General features: G+C 47.8%; 1 protein-coding gene across 1 annotated transcript in view; it reads right to left on the bottom strand.

Annotated features, from left to right (window-relative positions):
• Positions 1-4,681: 4,681 nt before the first annotated feature.
• Positions 4,682-15,498, bottom strand: part of ITGB5 (integrin subunit beta 5) — a 42,766-nt gene continuing 31,949 nt past the window's right edge. The window contains exons 11-15 of the mRNA XM_048952949.1: positions 11,006-11,228; positions 10,350-10,450; positions 6,747-6,863; positions 5,759-5,925; positions 4,682-5,284 (exon numbers count right to left, since the gene is read on the bottom strand). Of these exons, the coding sequence (XP_048808906.1) occupies positions 5,189-5,284; positions 5,759-5,925; positions 6,747-6,863; positions 10,350-10,450; positions 11,006-11,228 (704 nt within the window). The 3' untranslated portion in view covers positions 4,682-5,188. The remainder of the gene's footprint in view (positions 5,285-5,758; positions 5,926-6,746; positions 6,864-10,349; positions 10,451-11,005; positions 11,229-15,498) is intronic.

The following is a 15,498-nucleotide window of genomic DNA, read 5'->3' as shown; positions in this document are numbered from 1 at the left end:
ACGGTGGAAATTGGCTTGAATTTTCATTGCTTACAGGAAAGTGTGAAGAAGGCAGATGAATGGTGGTACAGTTGTAGACCATTGCTGTTCCTGTGCTGATGGTAAAACACAGAGAAAACTGGGTCCCTTTTTGAAAAGCCCATAGAATAGGAACAATTATATCCAGTGAGAATTCTTTTGCTTTAATAGTAACCAACTCTTTTCCCAGCCTTTCAAATGAGGAGAACAGGGTTATCCTGAAGTTCAAATGGAGGTTTTTTGCTTCTTGTTTAAGAACAGAAACGGGCTTGGATTTGAGAGCTCTATGGTATGCTTCTTGTATTTGTGACCCTGTGCTCTGCTGGGAGTCAGACTTCAGAAATGTGTGGCTGAAAAGCTTCCTAGCTGTCTGGGTATGCTGAGGTTAATGACCTTATCCTTTTGCATCTCATGTTCCTTGGAAGTGTTTCCCCAGTGCCTCTTACGGAGCTTATAAATGCGTTACTTAGGAGAAAATATTAGAATTTACTCTGCATATGTTCTGTTTTTCCTTGGTTGGTTCAGGATTCTTCTTAGGTACCACATTAACATGGAGAAGTCCATCCAGGAAAGATGAAGGCTATCCTGGCTACCTTTCACCACTGAACTCAGTGAGTGTGTTGGCTCTTATGAGCTGCCTGCAGTAGTCTGATATTTTGCATCAACTTCCAAGAAGTTTCAGACCTTTAAAATGGACAGAGGTTTTGGGATTTGTTTACTGCTTTTCATTAACAACCTGATGGCCTCGAGGTAGCAGAAGCCGGGTTTCCTCACTTTAACTGCTTTGTAGAAAACTACTTTGTCCACCAGATGGAGCTGAGACCCTATTTTTCAGTGGAGTCAATGCCCACCCTTTCCATAACTAATAGTTTCTGCTGACGATACCATCTCTAGATATACTTAGCTCTAGATATACTTAAGCTTTTCAACAGGTTACTCCCTCACCTGAAGCCACAACTTGACACTGTAGGGTTCAGTAGGCAGAACTGCTTGGGGTGGAGTGGTCACTGCTGGAGCACCAGCAGGGTTCTGTGAGTCTGGTGTTTCCCACTAACAGTGCTGAATTGCACCAAGTAAGTGTCTGATATTTGCACAGCTAAAACCTTGAAAAGACCCAAGAGCTACTTTATCAGGAGAAAGAAACAGCAACTAAACTGAGAGATTGCCATTGTCTAATAGCTAGTCACCATCTAAGATATTGGAGTAAAGGTTCTGAGCATCAGATTGGAAAGCTTCAGTTCACCATTCTCCACCGTGTGCTCAGTCACAGCAAGTAGTATTCTGGTGCTTCATTTGACACCAGTCAAACATTTCAATTAGCAAAACAAAGTAACATTTGCCTACCTCCTACAAGCTTTCTTGTGTCAGAGTGAATATAGCAAACAAGCCTGTGGGCCTCTTTTTTGTGGCACCTGAACATGCTTAAAAATCCATTTCAAATTAAGAACGAACATTAATTTGCTTGCTTCCCCCCCCGCTTCATTCACAGCATAGTTCCTGCTGTTGGTCCCAACTGCTTCTAACATGGGAACTAGGTCACAATTTACAAAACTCATTTGCATTATAATATATGATTCTGGAAGTCTTGCAGTTCATTCTCTGGTCTGATCAAATGTCACAGTTTCAATGTTGTTTTATCAGCCAGTAGTTGACAGCTCATATTTTTGTTTCCATAAACAATTTCATGAACGGTTATTCAAGACCTAATTCCAGAAAAAATAAATTAATCACTTCCCCTTAAAAGGATGTGGAAGGCTGTTCAGTAGGCACTAGGCTTTCAGCAGGCGCCACGAGCATTGCTTTTAGGAAACAGTAAGGACCAAAGGAATGTGCAGTAACCCAGAGGAAGTTTGTTTCCATTTCTGAGTTCCGTAGTCACCAATTTGGGGAAATGTTCTGTTTTGGAAGATTTGTAGTTGAACAGACAGACAGGGCTGGGCGTTCTGTTTGTTTCTAATAGCTGTTAGGTCATGGTTGGGCTGTGCCACAGTGACGAGTACAGCTCCATGATCTAACTGCAACAAATTACAGCCCAGTTTGGTGCCTGCTCAAGCTTCAGCTTTCTCTCAGCCCCTTAGGGCAGATTCTTGAAGGCTAATAGCAGTAATCCTGTCTGTGGGTTTGGGCTGACTTACTCCTCATTTGTGATGCTCTGGACCTGTGTCCTGCTCTGACCTTTTTCTCATAAGCTTGTCCGTGGTCAGGCTGTGAAAAATGCAGCGTGATGTGAGGAGTTGGCCAGTGCAGAAAGGAGAAGGAAGCCTGATCATTTCTGCTGTGCTGACAGGTATTGTTTTAGATCCAAAGTGAGACGTTTCTGTTGTGCAGAGGGCACCACCGCTAATGGAGTGTGCAGTGGAGGTTGTGATTGGCCTTTCCCAACACACAGTCCCAGAAATACCTGCAGTATAAGGAAATACACTGATGAGAGAGCAGGTGAGCCCCCAGGCCAGGGCTGCACAGCAGCCTCCAGCTCTGGCTGCAGGAACATGAGGACCTGATGTTGCAATGGCATCCGGACTCCAATTTGGCCAGACAAATGCTGATGTTTTCCATCACATGTGATCTGCTGCTGCCTTCTGCTTTAGCTTTCATTCAGGAATGCTAGCTGTGGTCAGGCTGTGTATTTAGGGACACAAATAAACTGCTGCTGACTGAAATACACCATTCCCATGACTGAGCTTGGCACTAACTGCTCCAAGGGTAAAGGCAGATGTGCTTATACAGTAAAGTAAAACCTTTTTTAATGTGCAATCTTATGGAGAAGTCAAACCTGGAAGGAGAGCTGATAAAAACTAGAAAGAAGCAATTAACTAGTTGTATAAAGGTTCTGATATTAGAAGAAATACAAAGCAAACTTGATCTAGAAGCCCAACCCTTGCTCTACCCAAACAACTCCTTCATGGTGAGCCTAGCTTCTCTTCCTAGAGCTGCTACTATTGCCTGTGCTCTCAATACCAAGCTGATGTTCTGGGAAATGCCACAGCTTGAAGATAATCTGAAAAAGAAAGACTGGAAAAGGGGGCATGGGCTGGCCTTTCCTTTTTTGATGCAACTGTAGCAGAGCCGCATTCACAGCATTGGCTGGTCCAGGTGGCAAAGCAAGGTCAGAAAGTTGCTGCCCTTCCTTTCTTTCCCACCACTTTCCTTCCTGCTGCCCTTTCCTTGCCTGGGTCACTTTATGCTTTGTGTGTGGCAATGAAATGAACCAAGCTAAAGCTGATTCATAAGAGACAACCTGTGCCCTATGTAAGATGAGTCTTCTTGGATGTAGAGCTTGGCCTTGTACTTAAGCACCAGGTAGGAAATGCACAGTTAGTACTAGCTTCCCCTGAAGAGCTGCTGTGCTCCTATGAGATTACTGGCTCCTGTAGCCAGCTGGCCACCATCGCAGCTGCTGCTGCCCTTGGCTGTGCTCAGACCTTTCCTATTTCTTGTGAAATTGCAGGGACAGGCACATGCAGAACAGTGGTGCACAGCCATGGTGTGCCTTCGGCAGCTCTGCTCTTCCTGCTCCCATGCCAACCTCAGCATCATTCTGTACCCCGGAGCATTCGTGCGACTTCAAGCAGCCTTTGCTTGGTCTGATTTGGAGATCATCCAAAGGATTTGCTGGATTCTGAATTAAAAAATCAAGCATAAAGACAGCACTGTTTTGGTTTTTGTTCTGTTCGTTTTTAAGAACACCTGATCCCATGCCGACGGTGTGCAACTTGCTGCACTCTTACCAATTCCCATTCTGAGCTATTTTTAGTGGGGTTTGTTGTGTTCCTGCAGTGCTACTGGCAGGAGGAGGGGGCCCATAATCTTCTCGAAGGAGAGCTGTTTGTACGGAGCAAGTAGGAGCTCCTGTTTATAGAGGCAAAAACAAATACATAAAAAAAAAAATCCGGAAGGATGGGTTCATGGCTGTTTTCCAGTGAGAAAAGCAAGTCAAAACAACGAGCACCATTTGTTTTTGCTTTTCCCTGGCAAGCTTCCTTCAGCTGACTATTGCATGGTCTGTTCAGGGTAAAGAGACAAGGAAAAAAAAAAAAAAGCAAAGCAGTAGCTCTGGCTTCTCTCTGGCCTTCTGCTGCAGTCCCAAGGCAGAGCTTGGAGGGGTTTAATGCTGCAGCTGTCATCTGGGGTAACTTAAACCTCAGCTCCAGAGGAAAACATGGGGTGGGGGAACATTTCGGGGGGGGAAAACAACACTAGATTCAACCAGCAACCTATCTGGACCTTCCAGCTCTATTCTGTGTTAAAACCTCAGCTGTGCAGCCCTCAAAGGCTGTTGTGAGGCTGGCACGCTGTGCTGGCAGCTGCCAGCCTACAGGCTGCATGCCTGCTTGTGAAGCCCCAGGAGTGGTGCTTGCTGTTTAACATTTCCTCTGACCAAACTCCCATGTCCCTGGGGCTTCCCCCAGCCTCCCTGCTGTTTAAACAACACCACACGAAACATGAACTGCTTCTGGCAGTCACCGCCCTCAGTCAACACTACAGCATTAAGTCAACATACCTTGTGCAGCGTCACCACGGCTCCTGGCTGCAGTGCTTGGGTTGATAAGACACTGCTGATAAAGAAAGAAGGCAGCACATGGTGTGCTGGCAGCAGAATGCGTCTCAGGTCAGTCAATCTGTTGATGTGGGGCTCATTAAGCTCAACAAACTCCACTTGCAGCATCATATATGCACAATAGTTTTATTTTGTTTTTATATAAAAAAAAAAATTCTAAAGACTGCAGAACTCATGTATCCTAATTTCTTACACAAATGCTTCCAACACCCTCCTCTTTTTAAGCTAATTCCCCCCTCCCAACCTGCAATGCCGTGACTTCCCCTGATTTTGGCCTACTCACCCTTTATAGTGGGATGGGATATGTCTAAAGCTGCAATGTGGCACTTGGTTCTCTTCGTTGGCAGGTTTCATAGATCCAGAAACCTGGGCTGTGGAGTCACAGGGCTCAGAATCCACAAGCACAACTGGTGAGCCTGCCATGGCATCGGCATGTCCCAGATCAGACAGCACACGCTGCTTTTCTCCTTACTGTGCAAATAACAGGCTCGTGTCATCGACCAGTCCTGTTGTAAAGTATTTTCTTCCCTGAAGAGGATCCCATCTTCAAGTTGAGAAGCAGCAAATACAGTCAAGCAATTGTCCACAGCGGTCCCTCGTGCTGAGACCTGATCAGTCAACTGTACCATTGTAAGATTTGTTGAGCTTGTTGAATGTGAACTCTACATTATGCGTAGAAATGGGCTTTCGGTAGAGAGGATTGGATGCCTTTGGGAAAATGGATAAAGAAGAAAAGTAAGGAACAAAATCTGTGTCATGGCAAAGCTATGTGTAATCTCACAGAGTCATAGAATGGTTGGTTGTGAAGGGATCTCAATGCCTATCTGGTTCCATGGCTAGGATCACCTCCCAGTAGACCAATTTGCTGCAAGCCTCATCCAACCCAGAGCACCTCTGGGTGTGGGACATGCACAGCTCTCTGGACAGCCTCTTCCATCCTCCCCTTTCTGCTCTACATGTAACTATGGATTTGGCTTTGATAGGCCCTACCCAACGTCCCATCTGATGCCCTGAAATGCTGCGCAACCCTATGGCCAGGAAGCCTCCCCAGAATGCTTCCTCATAGACCTGTCCACCTGATGTTCCCAAAAGCACAGCACACACCTTCACCTCTCTGTTTTCCATTACTGCAGTTGTTTGCTGCATTGCCAAGGGCCCACCCAGCAGCCCCCCAGTGCTCACCATTTCATATCTCGCCCGGGTGCGTTCGCTCTGGAATCGGTCAAACTCCCTCCTGTCATGAATGGTGACGAGCAGCTTCCAGAGACCCAGCAGGATGGTGCCAATCAGCACCACACTGCCAATGACAGCCAGCACGATGGTCACAGCACTGGGGGCTGAGCTGCATGCTGGAAAGGAGGGGGAGAAGGAAATCAGCTCTGGCACAGGTGCATCCCAGATCAGGGTAACAAGAGTGCAGCTGAGCAAGTGGCTTTGGGGGCAGCACTGGCAGCAAGGACTGAATTAAAAAAAAAACAACAGTAGTCCTCTCCATAAAGGAAGGGATCTTAACTGCCTTAACTTAATCAACTGGTCTTTCAATTAAGTGCAAGCTGCAGCCTCAATGAAATAAAATGTGCCTCCCTTGGGACTTCCCATTCTGGCCTGTGTCCTCAAGAGGACCCAAGCAGAGCATGACAAACTCTCACTGGGTGTTTGCCAGCTCTTCCTGCAATGCCACATGGGGTTTCCTCTGAGAAACATGCTCTGCATGGGATGAAAGCAATACGCAGGGGACAGATGTTCCGGGGGGGCTGGGACACAGGGACTGCACTGCTGGGAACAGAGCTGATTAATGGAAAAGCAGAAATCCACAGGACTTGTGGGGGTATGCCTAGCAGCCTCACTTTAGAGCAGTAGCAGTGGTTTTCCCACCTCATGTTTCTCCTCCCAGTGGCTCTGTCTCCAAACCAGGGCATGGCATACTTGCTGCTTCCTGAGCAGGCTGTATTTAATTTCAGCAACCTGATCTGGCAGAAAGCTCTTGGGCCACCTGCAGTAACGCTGGCAGCTCAGGTGCACGCCACACTCTTAGAAGCCTTTCATTAACCACACTGGAAGCACCTGGCTCTGTGTTTCAGCCCTGTTCAATCAGCTCAGTTCTTTTGCACCTGTGTGCAGCCTTGTCACCTCTCATGCTGTCAGCAAGGAAAATGAAGGAGGCACAAACCTGGCTCCTTGAGGACGGTGAGGTTGGACTTCCCATTGGCAAGCTCCGAGTAGGTGAACTTCATGACACAGTTGTTCACCGGGTAGGCACACAGGATTGCGTTGGGGTCATCCGTTTCTGAAATAATAAGGGCAACTTGGTGACTTGCACAGCACACCCAATATGTCAAAGCACCTTCATACTCAGCCAGGTGCTTCGGAGAGGCTCGTTTCCAGCCAGAGGCCCAGCATCAGAGCCAGCCCCAGCTATTCAGGAGCCCTGTCATGCTGGGGACTGTGCATTCCTTCCCATACAAGGGGCTTCCTGTCCTACATATGGTGCACATTATGGCCCAGCCCCAGCAGCAGGGAGAGCTGAAACAGCATCATGTGGGGGAAGGGAGAATGCAAAGCATTAGGAAAAGCCTAAAAGCCTCCACCATGGTACCTTTGATTTGCAGCTGCCCCTGGTCCTGCTGCAAGGCACTCTGAGAGTGGCTGATGGAACAAGGAAATGGTCTGAGCAAAATGGGGAATTAGCAAGGTGAGCACCCTAGGAATGGAGGAACACAGAGAACAAAAACTGCCCCTGGAAATCATCAGCACAGTTTGATTTTGCTTCATGTGAAAGTGGAAATGGGGTGGCTGCAAGAAAGGAGATAAATTAATTCCCAGAGATGTGTGCCTTCAGCCCTTCCTGCACTGCCCCGCTCCTGGAAACATCCCCTGCAGGGCAGCACCTCCAGCCATGCCAGGGAGCCCTGCAGAGCACCTCTTGCCTTTATGGGATAGCATTTCCAAGAAAGGCATCTGGGCCACTTTGTCCTATTGGTCTTCAAGACACAGCTGAGGTTCTAGCACCTGGAAAATACCCTGCCTGTCACTAGCATCTGTGTCTGACTGTCACACTGAGAAATGATGGCATTAATGACCACCGCTATCCCAGCCCTTCCTCCCTTCTATTTATCTTTCCTATCTTTCTCCCTTCTGTTTGTCTTTCCTTTCAATGCCTTTGACCTGCCTTCAGCAGGGAGATTAATACCCTCCATTTCAACAGCTTGGAGCCCAGTGGACTCACTGCTGCAGACAGCCTTCAGCTGCTCCTGCCTCAGGACATAAACATCCACTCTACCTGCACCTGTGGCACCAAAGGCAGGGCTGGAGATTAATTACGTCAGTTAGGTTGATACAGATAACACTTGTGAGTTTCTTGACTAATGCCCCTATATGCTATCGAGCAGATAACTTGGCTCCTTCAGGCCCCACTGCGTCCAGCCCCAGCCTTGCACCAATATTCTGCTAAAAGATAGAGCAATTAAAGTTTCAATAGTAACGACTCTTGCTGGCCTTTACTAGGTGTCAGAGTGTTGGAACAGGCTGCTCGGGGAAGTGGTAGAGTTGTCATCCCTGGTGATATTTAAGAGCAGTGTGGATGTGGTGCTTAGGGACATGGTTTAGTCATGGGTAGTAGTTGGACTTGCTGCTCTTAAGGGTCTTCTGACTAAATGGTTCCATGGTTCTGTGGCTCAAGCCTACAGCCAGAAGGCACCTAGGACATCCCAGCAGTGCTCATTGCTCCACTGCTGTGACAGTGCAAATCTGTGTCTTCTTTCTGCCGGTGATGAATACCAGCATTCAGCCTTTCAGCGGGAATTTCTAACACATGCTGCATCACAGAAACACTTGAGGATGAGGATTTGGCTGGGTCTGCCTGTGAGTCCCTGTGCTCTTTCTCTAGGAATATTTTGCAGCCCAGATTTCCAAGTTCCGAGCTCTCAAATCTCAGCACCACCCAGGATCAGACTGTGGCAGCACAACAGAAGAATAAGTATAATTCCCCAACACATCTTAAAACAGAGATTTGGCTGTTTTCCTCTGAAAGCAGTGGGGGATTGGCCAACCACAGCCCAGTCTCACCTCCCAGGACGCAGCCAGCATGAAGGCTAGCTCTGGAGTTGTGCAATAGGCAGGCAGAGGAGTTAAGATTTAATCCCCTGTATGTGCTGGCTTCTTAGAAACGTGGGGCAGCCGGGCATCAGAAAGGAGCTTCATGTGGGTCGGAAGCATTTAAGATGGCCTTGTAACCTTTCACAGTGCGCTGGGACAGGTTCACTCTCCAGCAAGCTGCAGTGAGGATGGGGAGAGCAAGAGCAAGCCGCACAAAGGAGAAGGTAGGAAACCATACTGGTTGTTAATTGAGAGAAAGAATGAGCAAGGTAGAGCACTTGTATACCCTATGAACTATGGAAGAGAAGTAAGAAATGTCAGACATGGATGGCCATCCCTGCTTGATCCAGAAGCACTGGCCTCTCTGCCCCAACTCCAAGGGCTGTTGACAAGGTCAAGGTCAGGACTGAGACTGAAGCTTTCACTGTTTCGGTCTCCTTCATCCTGTAAAAGAGTAACTAGGGACTGCCAGAGTGAAGCTTGAAAAGAAGGGGGAAAAGGTATCTGTTGAGGGACGTGGTATGGAATGACCTTCAGAAGAGGACACAACGAGCAGGACAGGGGATACTTCTTCCCAGATGAATTCTCGGGGAGATTAGAGAATGCCTTTTTTGGGAGACATTTTGTCCCTTTACACTCTCTCACAGCTCATCTAATCTCTCCTGTCTCCTGATCTTATCCTGCTCTCTTGCAATGACCACAGCGGGCCTTACACACACCAGCCCTGGACCTGCTCAGGTGTGGTGAAGAAACAAATTTTTTGGACAGGCCTGGGCAGACTTCATGTAGCTGTGAGCTCAGAAAGGCAGTCACAGCTGCACATAGCAAATGCATACCCAGAGGGATGTACTAATGGCTAACCTTACAGCAATTAGCATCTCACGTCTACAACAATCCATATGTCCAATTCATAAAACTCATTATTTCTTTCAAATTTTTTCTAAATGACTTCATTAAATGAAATTAACATGCTTCCTTCCAAAAGGCAATGAGGAAACATTATGTACGGCTGCTTGAATCCAGATTTTAAGATGCTATTTAAATTCAAGGATGTTTTACTTAGCATTGAGACTATAGCTAATCCAGAAATACAAACACAACACCAATTGAGTTGCTAACAAACGCTCAAAGCAATACAAATTACAGCCTACATAAAGGGTCATACATTATGCTTTCTAAATACTATTTAGAAACCTGAGGCTTTCCTTACAGATATGCCTTGGTCTTGCTGAGAGCAGTTGGTTACTGGGTATTGCTTGCTGGGCCTGGAGCATTAGTCTTAAGGGGAGTGGGTGAGGGAATGGGATTGTTCAGGTTGAAGAAGAGGAGGCTCTCTACAACTCTCAGAAAGCAGGCTATGCCATGGTGGGGCATACCTCTTCTCCCAGGTAACAGTGATAGGATGAGAGGTAATTGCCTAATATTGCACCAAGGGAGGTTTGGGTTGGAAATTATGAAAAATTTCTTCTCCAAAAGAGTGCTGATGCAGTGGCACAGTCTGCTCAGGAAGATGATGGAGGTGTCCCTGAAGGTGTTCAAGAACCACGGAGATGTGGCACCTGGGTTAATGTGCATGGTAAGGATGATTTGACAGTTGTGATAGTTGAACTAGATCACCTTTGCCTTTTTTTTCCAACCTTAATGATTCTATGATTCTATGATTCAGCTGTGTACTTACTGAGAACATCCACAGTGGTGATGAGCTCATCCTTGCAGTGCTTTTGGCAGGTTTGGTTATCCAGTCTTCCTGAGTTAAACAGCTTGCATTCAATGCAGTCCCTTCAAAAAGACACACAGAGAGAAAGACTGAGTACAGAAAGAGGGTGGGAAAGAGAAGCTTCAGGGTCAACCATTTTCATTACAAGGATGGATTTGTTTCAAAGGTGGATTCAGTGAAGAATAGCCTCCAGCTGTAGGTCTGGAGACTGTTTGCCCTTTGGATGTAGGAAGCTGCATATCAGTTACTGCAAAATCCCTCCAGATGCTGGTGTCCAGGACACGTCCTCTGCAAAGTGTCAGCCAGCCCTTTCTTTACATCTCACAGCTACTTGAGCCCAGAAATGTTCAGCTCAGCAAATCTGGGCTGCCAGCCTACAGAGCAGAGCAGCACTAAAATGAAAGGGGCCATGAACCTCCATGAGAACGTGGACAGCAACACTTGTTGCTCTATGCATATACTCAGTGCCTGCAACACTGTCAGAGGAGAGGTGACAGTACAAACCCAGCTGGCCAGGATGCTAGGGACCTTGTCTACCTGGGTGGGCAGGAATCTCCCAGGAACCAAAGAATCCCTCTCCCCTCATTGAGAAGTCCCTCCAGAAGCCCCACGCGTACCTTTTGGTGCTGCAGACCCCTGGGCAGGTGGGACACTTCTCACAGGTCTCCCCGAACGCCCCAGGCTCGGTGCACTGGCACTTCCCACAGATGCAGTTGCCGCGGCCGCTGCACATCTGCCCATCGCTGGAGACGCAGCCGGCGGTCTCGGTGGAACAGTTGCAGTTGTCCCCGATGTAGCCCGTGTGGCACTTGCACTCCCCACAGTGACACTCCCCATGGCCTAGGGAACAGAGCAGCGAGAAGGTCATCATCAGCAACCAGAGCAGTGCTGTGTGACACTGGTGTCTCTGTGAGGGTCCTCCCCTGCCAGAGTATCCCCTTGCAGAGCTGGCATTAAGGGCCAGCCTGAGAAAATCAACAGGCTTAAAGGCTTTCAATTACAGTAAGTGCCATGGCTGGCTGCCCAGCAGCTGGTTTTGGAACAGCATCCATCAACTCACTGGAAATACTGCTTGAATTCCTCTGTGGTTGATCCTGAGCAGCAAGGATGCTTTTGAAGGCGTGATTTCTCCACAAGGCTCATCAGCAACCTAATTACAGCTCAGCTTTCCCGCTGGAAACAGCCTCAAGTAGCTGAGAGAAGATAAACTATATACATGCTCTTCTCATCAGCACTAAACCACTGATAGCTCTGCCTCTCCCATCATCCTGAGAACACCAGAGGGACCATGAAGCATCAAGCTGTGCCCCTTGCCAGAAGTCCTGGGAGCACCTTCTGCTCTGTGGGTTTCTTGTTCATCCCAGCAGCCTCTTCTGTGCTCCTACCGTTTGCTTTGGAGCCAACCTTTATGCTTAGACATTACTAGAGGGAGGAGGCTGTGTTTATAAGACCTCTGAAGGTTACTTTCTCTGCCTCAATCTGATGCGTTCACACCACCCAAGGTCCTGTCTGGAGTGCTAGGAAAAGCAGCCCTGCATCATTAACTTCAGCTCAATCCCTTGGATACCACAGAGCCCAGCACAAGATGCAAATCTGCAAGAAATCCACCTCTAGAAGTCTTGCTGCTCATGAAATGGCTCAGTATTTGCAAGCAGTTGGTGCCAGGTCAGTCCAGGAGGGCAGAGATCCTATGCATCCCTTCCAGCACTGGGGTGCTGAAATGGAGCCCGACAGACTGAGACGGGGAAGGGAAACAACTGCTTCCAAATTTGTATCCTATTCTAGCACTGCAACCAGAAAAGTGAAGAAACAGCCTCTTGGAGAAAATGGCTTTGGTTGCTGCAGTAGAGCAGCCTTTCTATATGAAGGTGACTAAGCTTGGGTTGTGAGACTGAAATTCAAAAATATGTTGACATGTGTTTTCTGCCTGGCCACACTGGTTAAAAAGTGCAAGAAGCTCGCCATGGGGAACAAGCCAAGAGTGGGAATTTCCATGTTGACCTTTAGCAGCAAAGACATTACCATCTGCCTGCGCCAGCCTGAAAGAGCAGCCACTTTTGCAAGCACTGAGAGCTCCATTTGTGGTGCTCCGAATCTCCCATCCAGCATGGCCTGAAGGCTAGGTGGGACACATTTATGCCTCATGGGGGCATAGCAGGAGCAGATCTGCTTCTCAAAGTACACCCAGAGACCCGGAGATGGGAATTCACTCCCAAGACGAACCCTGCTTCCCAGATTCATTTTTGAGAAGAAAACACAGCCAGACTACTGAGGAGGGTGTGCTCCAGCCCCCCCCCTGCTCCTGCAGCACACATTGTGCAGGACATCAGCACAGCCTTTAACCATTTGGATTTGCATGGTCTCTATTAGAGCGGTTTTGCGAAGCCAAAATACATTCACGATGTGCTCCAAACATAACAAGATGTTTTCTTCTGTTCCCATCCTTGAAATGAGAGGATGTGAGACATTTAAAAGATCCCCATCCAGCTGGGAAATGACAAGCTCCCTCTGACTTTGGTAATGTACTTACCAGTAAACCTTTAATTGTTAGGGGTAACACCTCCCAAATTCTGTGCACCTGCTGTTGTCATTTTTGACCTTATACCTGCATGACTGCTCTAAAAAGAAAAGAACAACCAACAATACCACAACAAAACAAGAGGAGAGCTGGGGCAGGACCCAGTTAAAATGAGCAAGCATGTCCAAGCAATGCAGCCTCACCAGCGCAATCCCTTACACAGAGTGCTGAGCCCTGACCGCTGCTCCTGCTGCTCTATGTGTTGTTTGCATTCCCCAGAGTTGAAGGCACCAAAAATATCTGCCTACAGCAGAGGGAGCAGCCAAAGCCCAGACATGAGGCACTGATGGACCGGCCCTGTTGTGCAAGTGCAGGATTGGAGCTTCTGGTCCTGCACAGTTTGCATGGGTGGGAGAAGGACAGCAGAAGAGGCTGGGAGAGTCTGGAAACTTTCCGTTTGGGAAAGGGTTCTGGTACGATGCAGTGCCTGCTTAAGCAAATAAATCATCTGGATTGCCACTAATCTCTTTCCATGACTCAAAGGAGCCGTAGGCTGATGAGCACTGCGCTGCCAGATGCTTGGCACTGGCGGGCAGGGAGGACTCAGGAAAGTTAATGAAGTGGGGATGGGAAGTGTTCCCTTGTCCTGCAGGAGCACCCCAGCCCAGTGTCCTTGCTGCAAAAGGGCATTGAAGTCTCTGTGTAAACTGCAGTGTGTCCACCGACTGCCTCCACTCGTGCCAGAAGAGCACTCGCCCATGCTCATCTACCCACAGCACAGCACTGAAACAACAAACCAAGCACTAAATGGCAGATAACAGGGAAAAAGAGCTTTTCTGTATGCTAATTACACAAGACACCACAGACTTGTGCATCCTGCCGCTGCATTAATGTGAGCAGATATTTATATCTCAAAGCATAGGGGTTTTGGCCACGAATCAAAGAGGCTTTAAATAATGCTTTACTCAACCCTAGCACTGGCAGAGCTCACAGTTCCACCACTGAAAATAGCATCAGCAACGCAGACCAATAAAAGCAAAACTGGAAGAAGAAATCCATGCCTGAGCTGTGACTTCAGCCCTGGGCAACACGAGCTGCAACACCAACTCCATGTTACCATCAACATCCCAATGACAAAAGTCCTCACCCCCCTCATCCTTCCCATTTCTCCCTCACTTGGGAGCTTTTGGGTTAAACAGGAACTGGGCAGGGAGCTCAGGGCTCTGGGAACTGCATGCTCACTTTGGTGAGCTGGGGCAGAGCGGATTTCCTGCAGAGCCCTGCCAGCCTTCCCTCATCTTCCTCCTCTCCCTTGCAGAAGTGCAACTGAAATGTAGTCACAAGATGAGTCCTTGCTGCCCATTTTGGCTTTTTGACGTATCATTTCTGCATTTCTTAAAATAAAGCCTTTTTTTTTTTTTTTTTTTTTTTTTTTTTCTGGTTAAGAAATCTCAGCGTTCCACAGATTTCCTGACTTTTGCTTACATGAGCTCCTCAGCCCCATGTGGCTTTCTGGAGGGGGACCCACAGCTGGGAATTGGGAGCTTTCAGGTTCCACTGCCAACCCTGCTACAGCTGCCAGGAGTGATGTGGGGCTCCCAGACCTGAGGGGATGAAACTGGGATGGGTGTAGTGGTTCCAGTACTGCTCTGGGTTGAAGTAACCCAGCCAAACTGAGTACATGCTTATCCATGGCTTCATCACCTCTTAGGAGCTTGGCATGGGAGGCATTGAAAAAACAATTCCTGATAATTCCTATTACCAAAGCTTCCTTGCTGCAAGTGATGATCCATGGACCCACAACCAGGAGCTTCTCCCCCACTTATAGAATCCTTTGAGTTGAAAGGGACCCTTAAAGGCCATCTGGTCCAACCCCCCAGCAATGAGGAGGGACACCTACAGCTCAACCAGGTGCTCAGAGCCCCATCCAGCCTGACATTGAGTGTCATTGGGGACAGGGCATCCATCACCCCCACTTCCATACTCCTTGATCCATCTCTGCAGGAGCAGCATGGCAGGTCAGCAGGGATGGATTTCAGAAAGCACACGTAAAAAAACACCTAGTTCCCTTAGATTTATTCTTAAAATAAAGCCTGGCTCCAAAACAAAGCTGCAGGATCCCAAATGCCTGAACTCTAGGGTCAAATTCTATGGTTCAAGCCCATCCTTAAAATGAAAAGCAGGCTAACTCCCAGCCTACCGAGGAACAAATGTGCTGAATGTCCTTTCAGCTGGACCTCATTACAAGGAGTGGTCCCCAGAGCAAAGAGACATTCTTTCACTGCAGAATCCAGTGCTGCGGGAGCCTTGCCCAGTTCCGCATTTGGATTCAAACACATAATCTGGTGCAAGTTCACCAAAGGTCCATGGTTTGGGGATGGATTTCTCCCTTCCCAAAGAAGCTGAAAGAAGTCAGAATTTCATTCAAAATAAGATATAGGAAAAGAGAAAGAATCCACAGCTGCGCAGCACTCTTAGGTCTCATGTTTGGTATTCTAAAGTGAGCAAAATTCAGGGGCTGTCTGTGCATGCCAATAAGAAACACAATTTCATTCACCTGCTTGCTTTAGACTGTTAGCTTCTCAACCCAAA

This window comes from Lagopus muta, chromosome 8, assembly GCF_023343835.1.
Source record: "Lagopus muta isolate bLagMut1 chromosome 8, bLagMut1 primary, whole genome shotgun sequence".
Taxonomy (NCBI): domain Eukaryota; kingdom Metazoa; phylum Chordata; class Aves; order Galliformes; family Phasianidae; genus Lagopus; species Lagopus muta.
The sequence above is the reverse complement of the archived record's forward strand: the minus strand, read 5'-3'. Positions and strand labels throughout refer to the sequence as shown.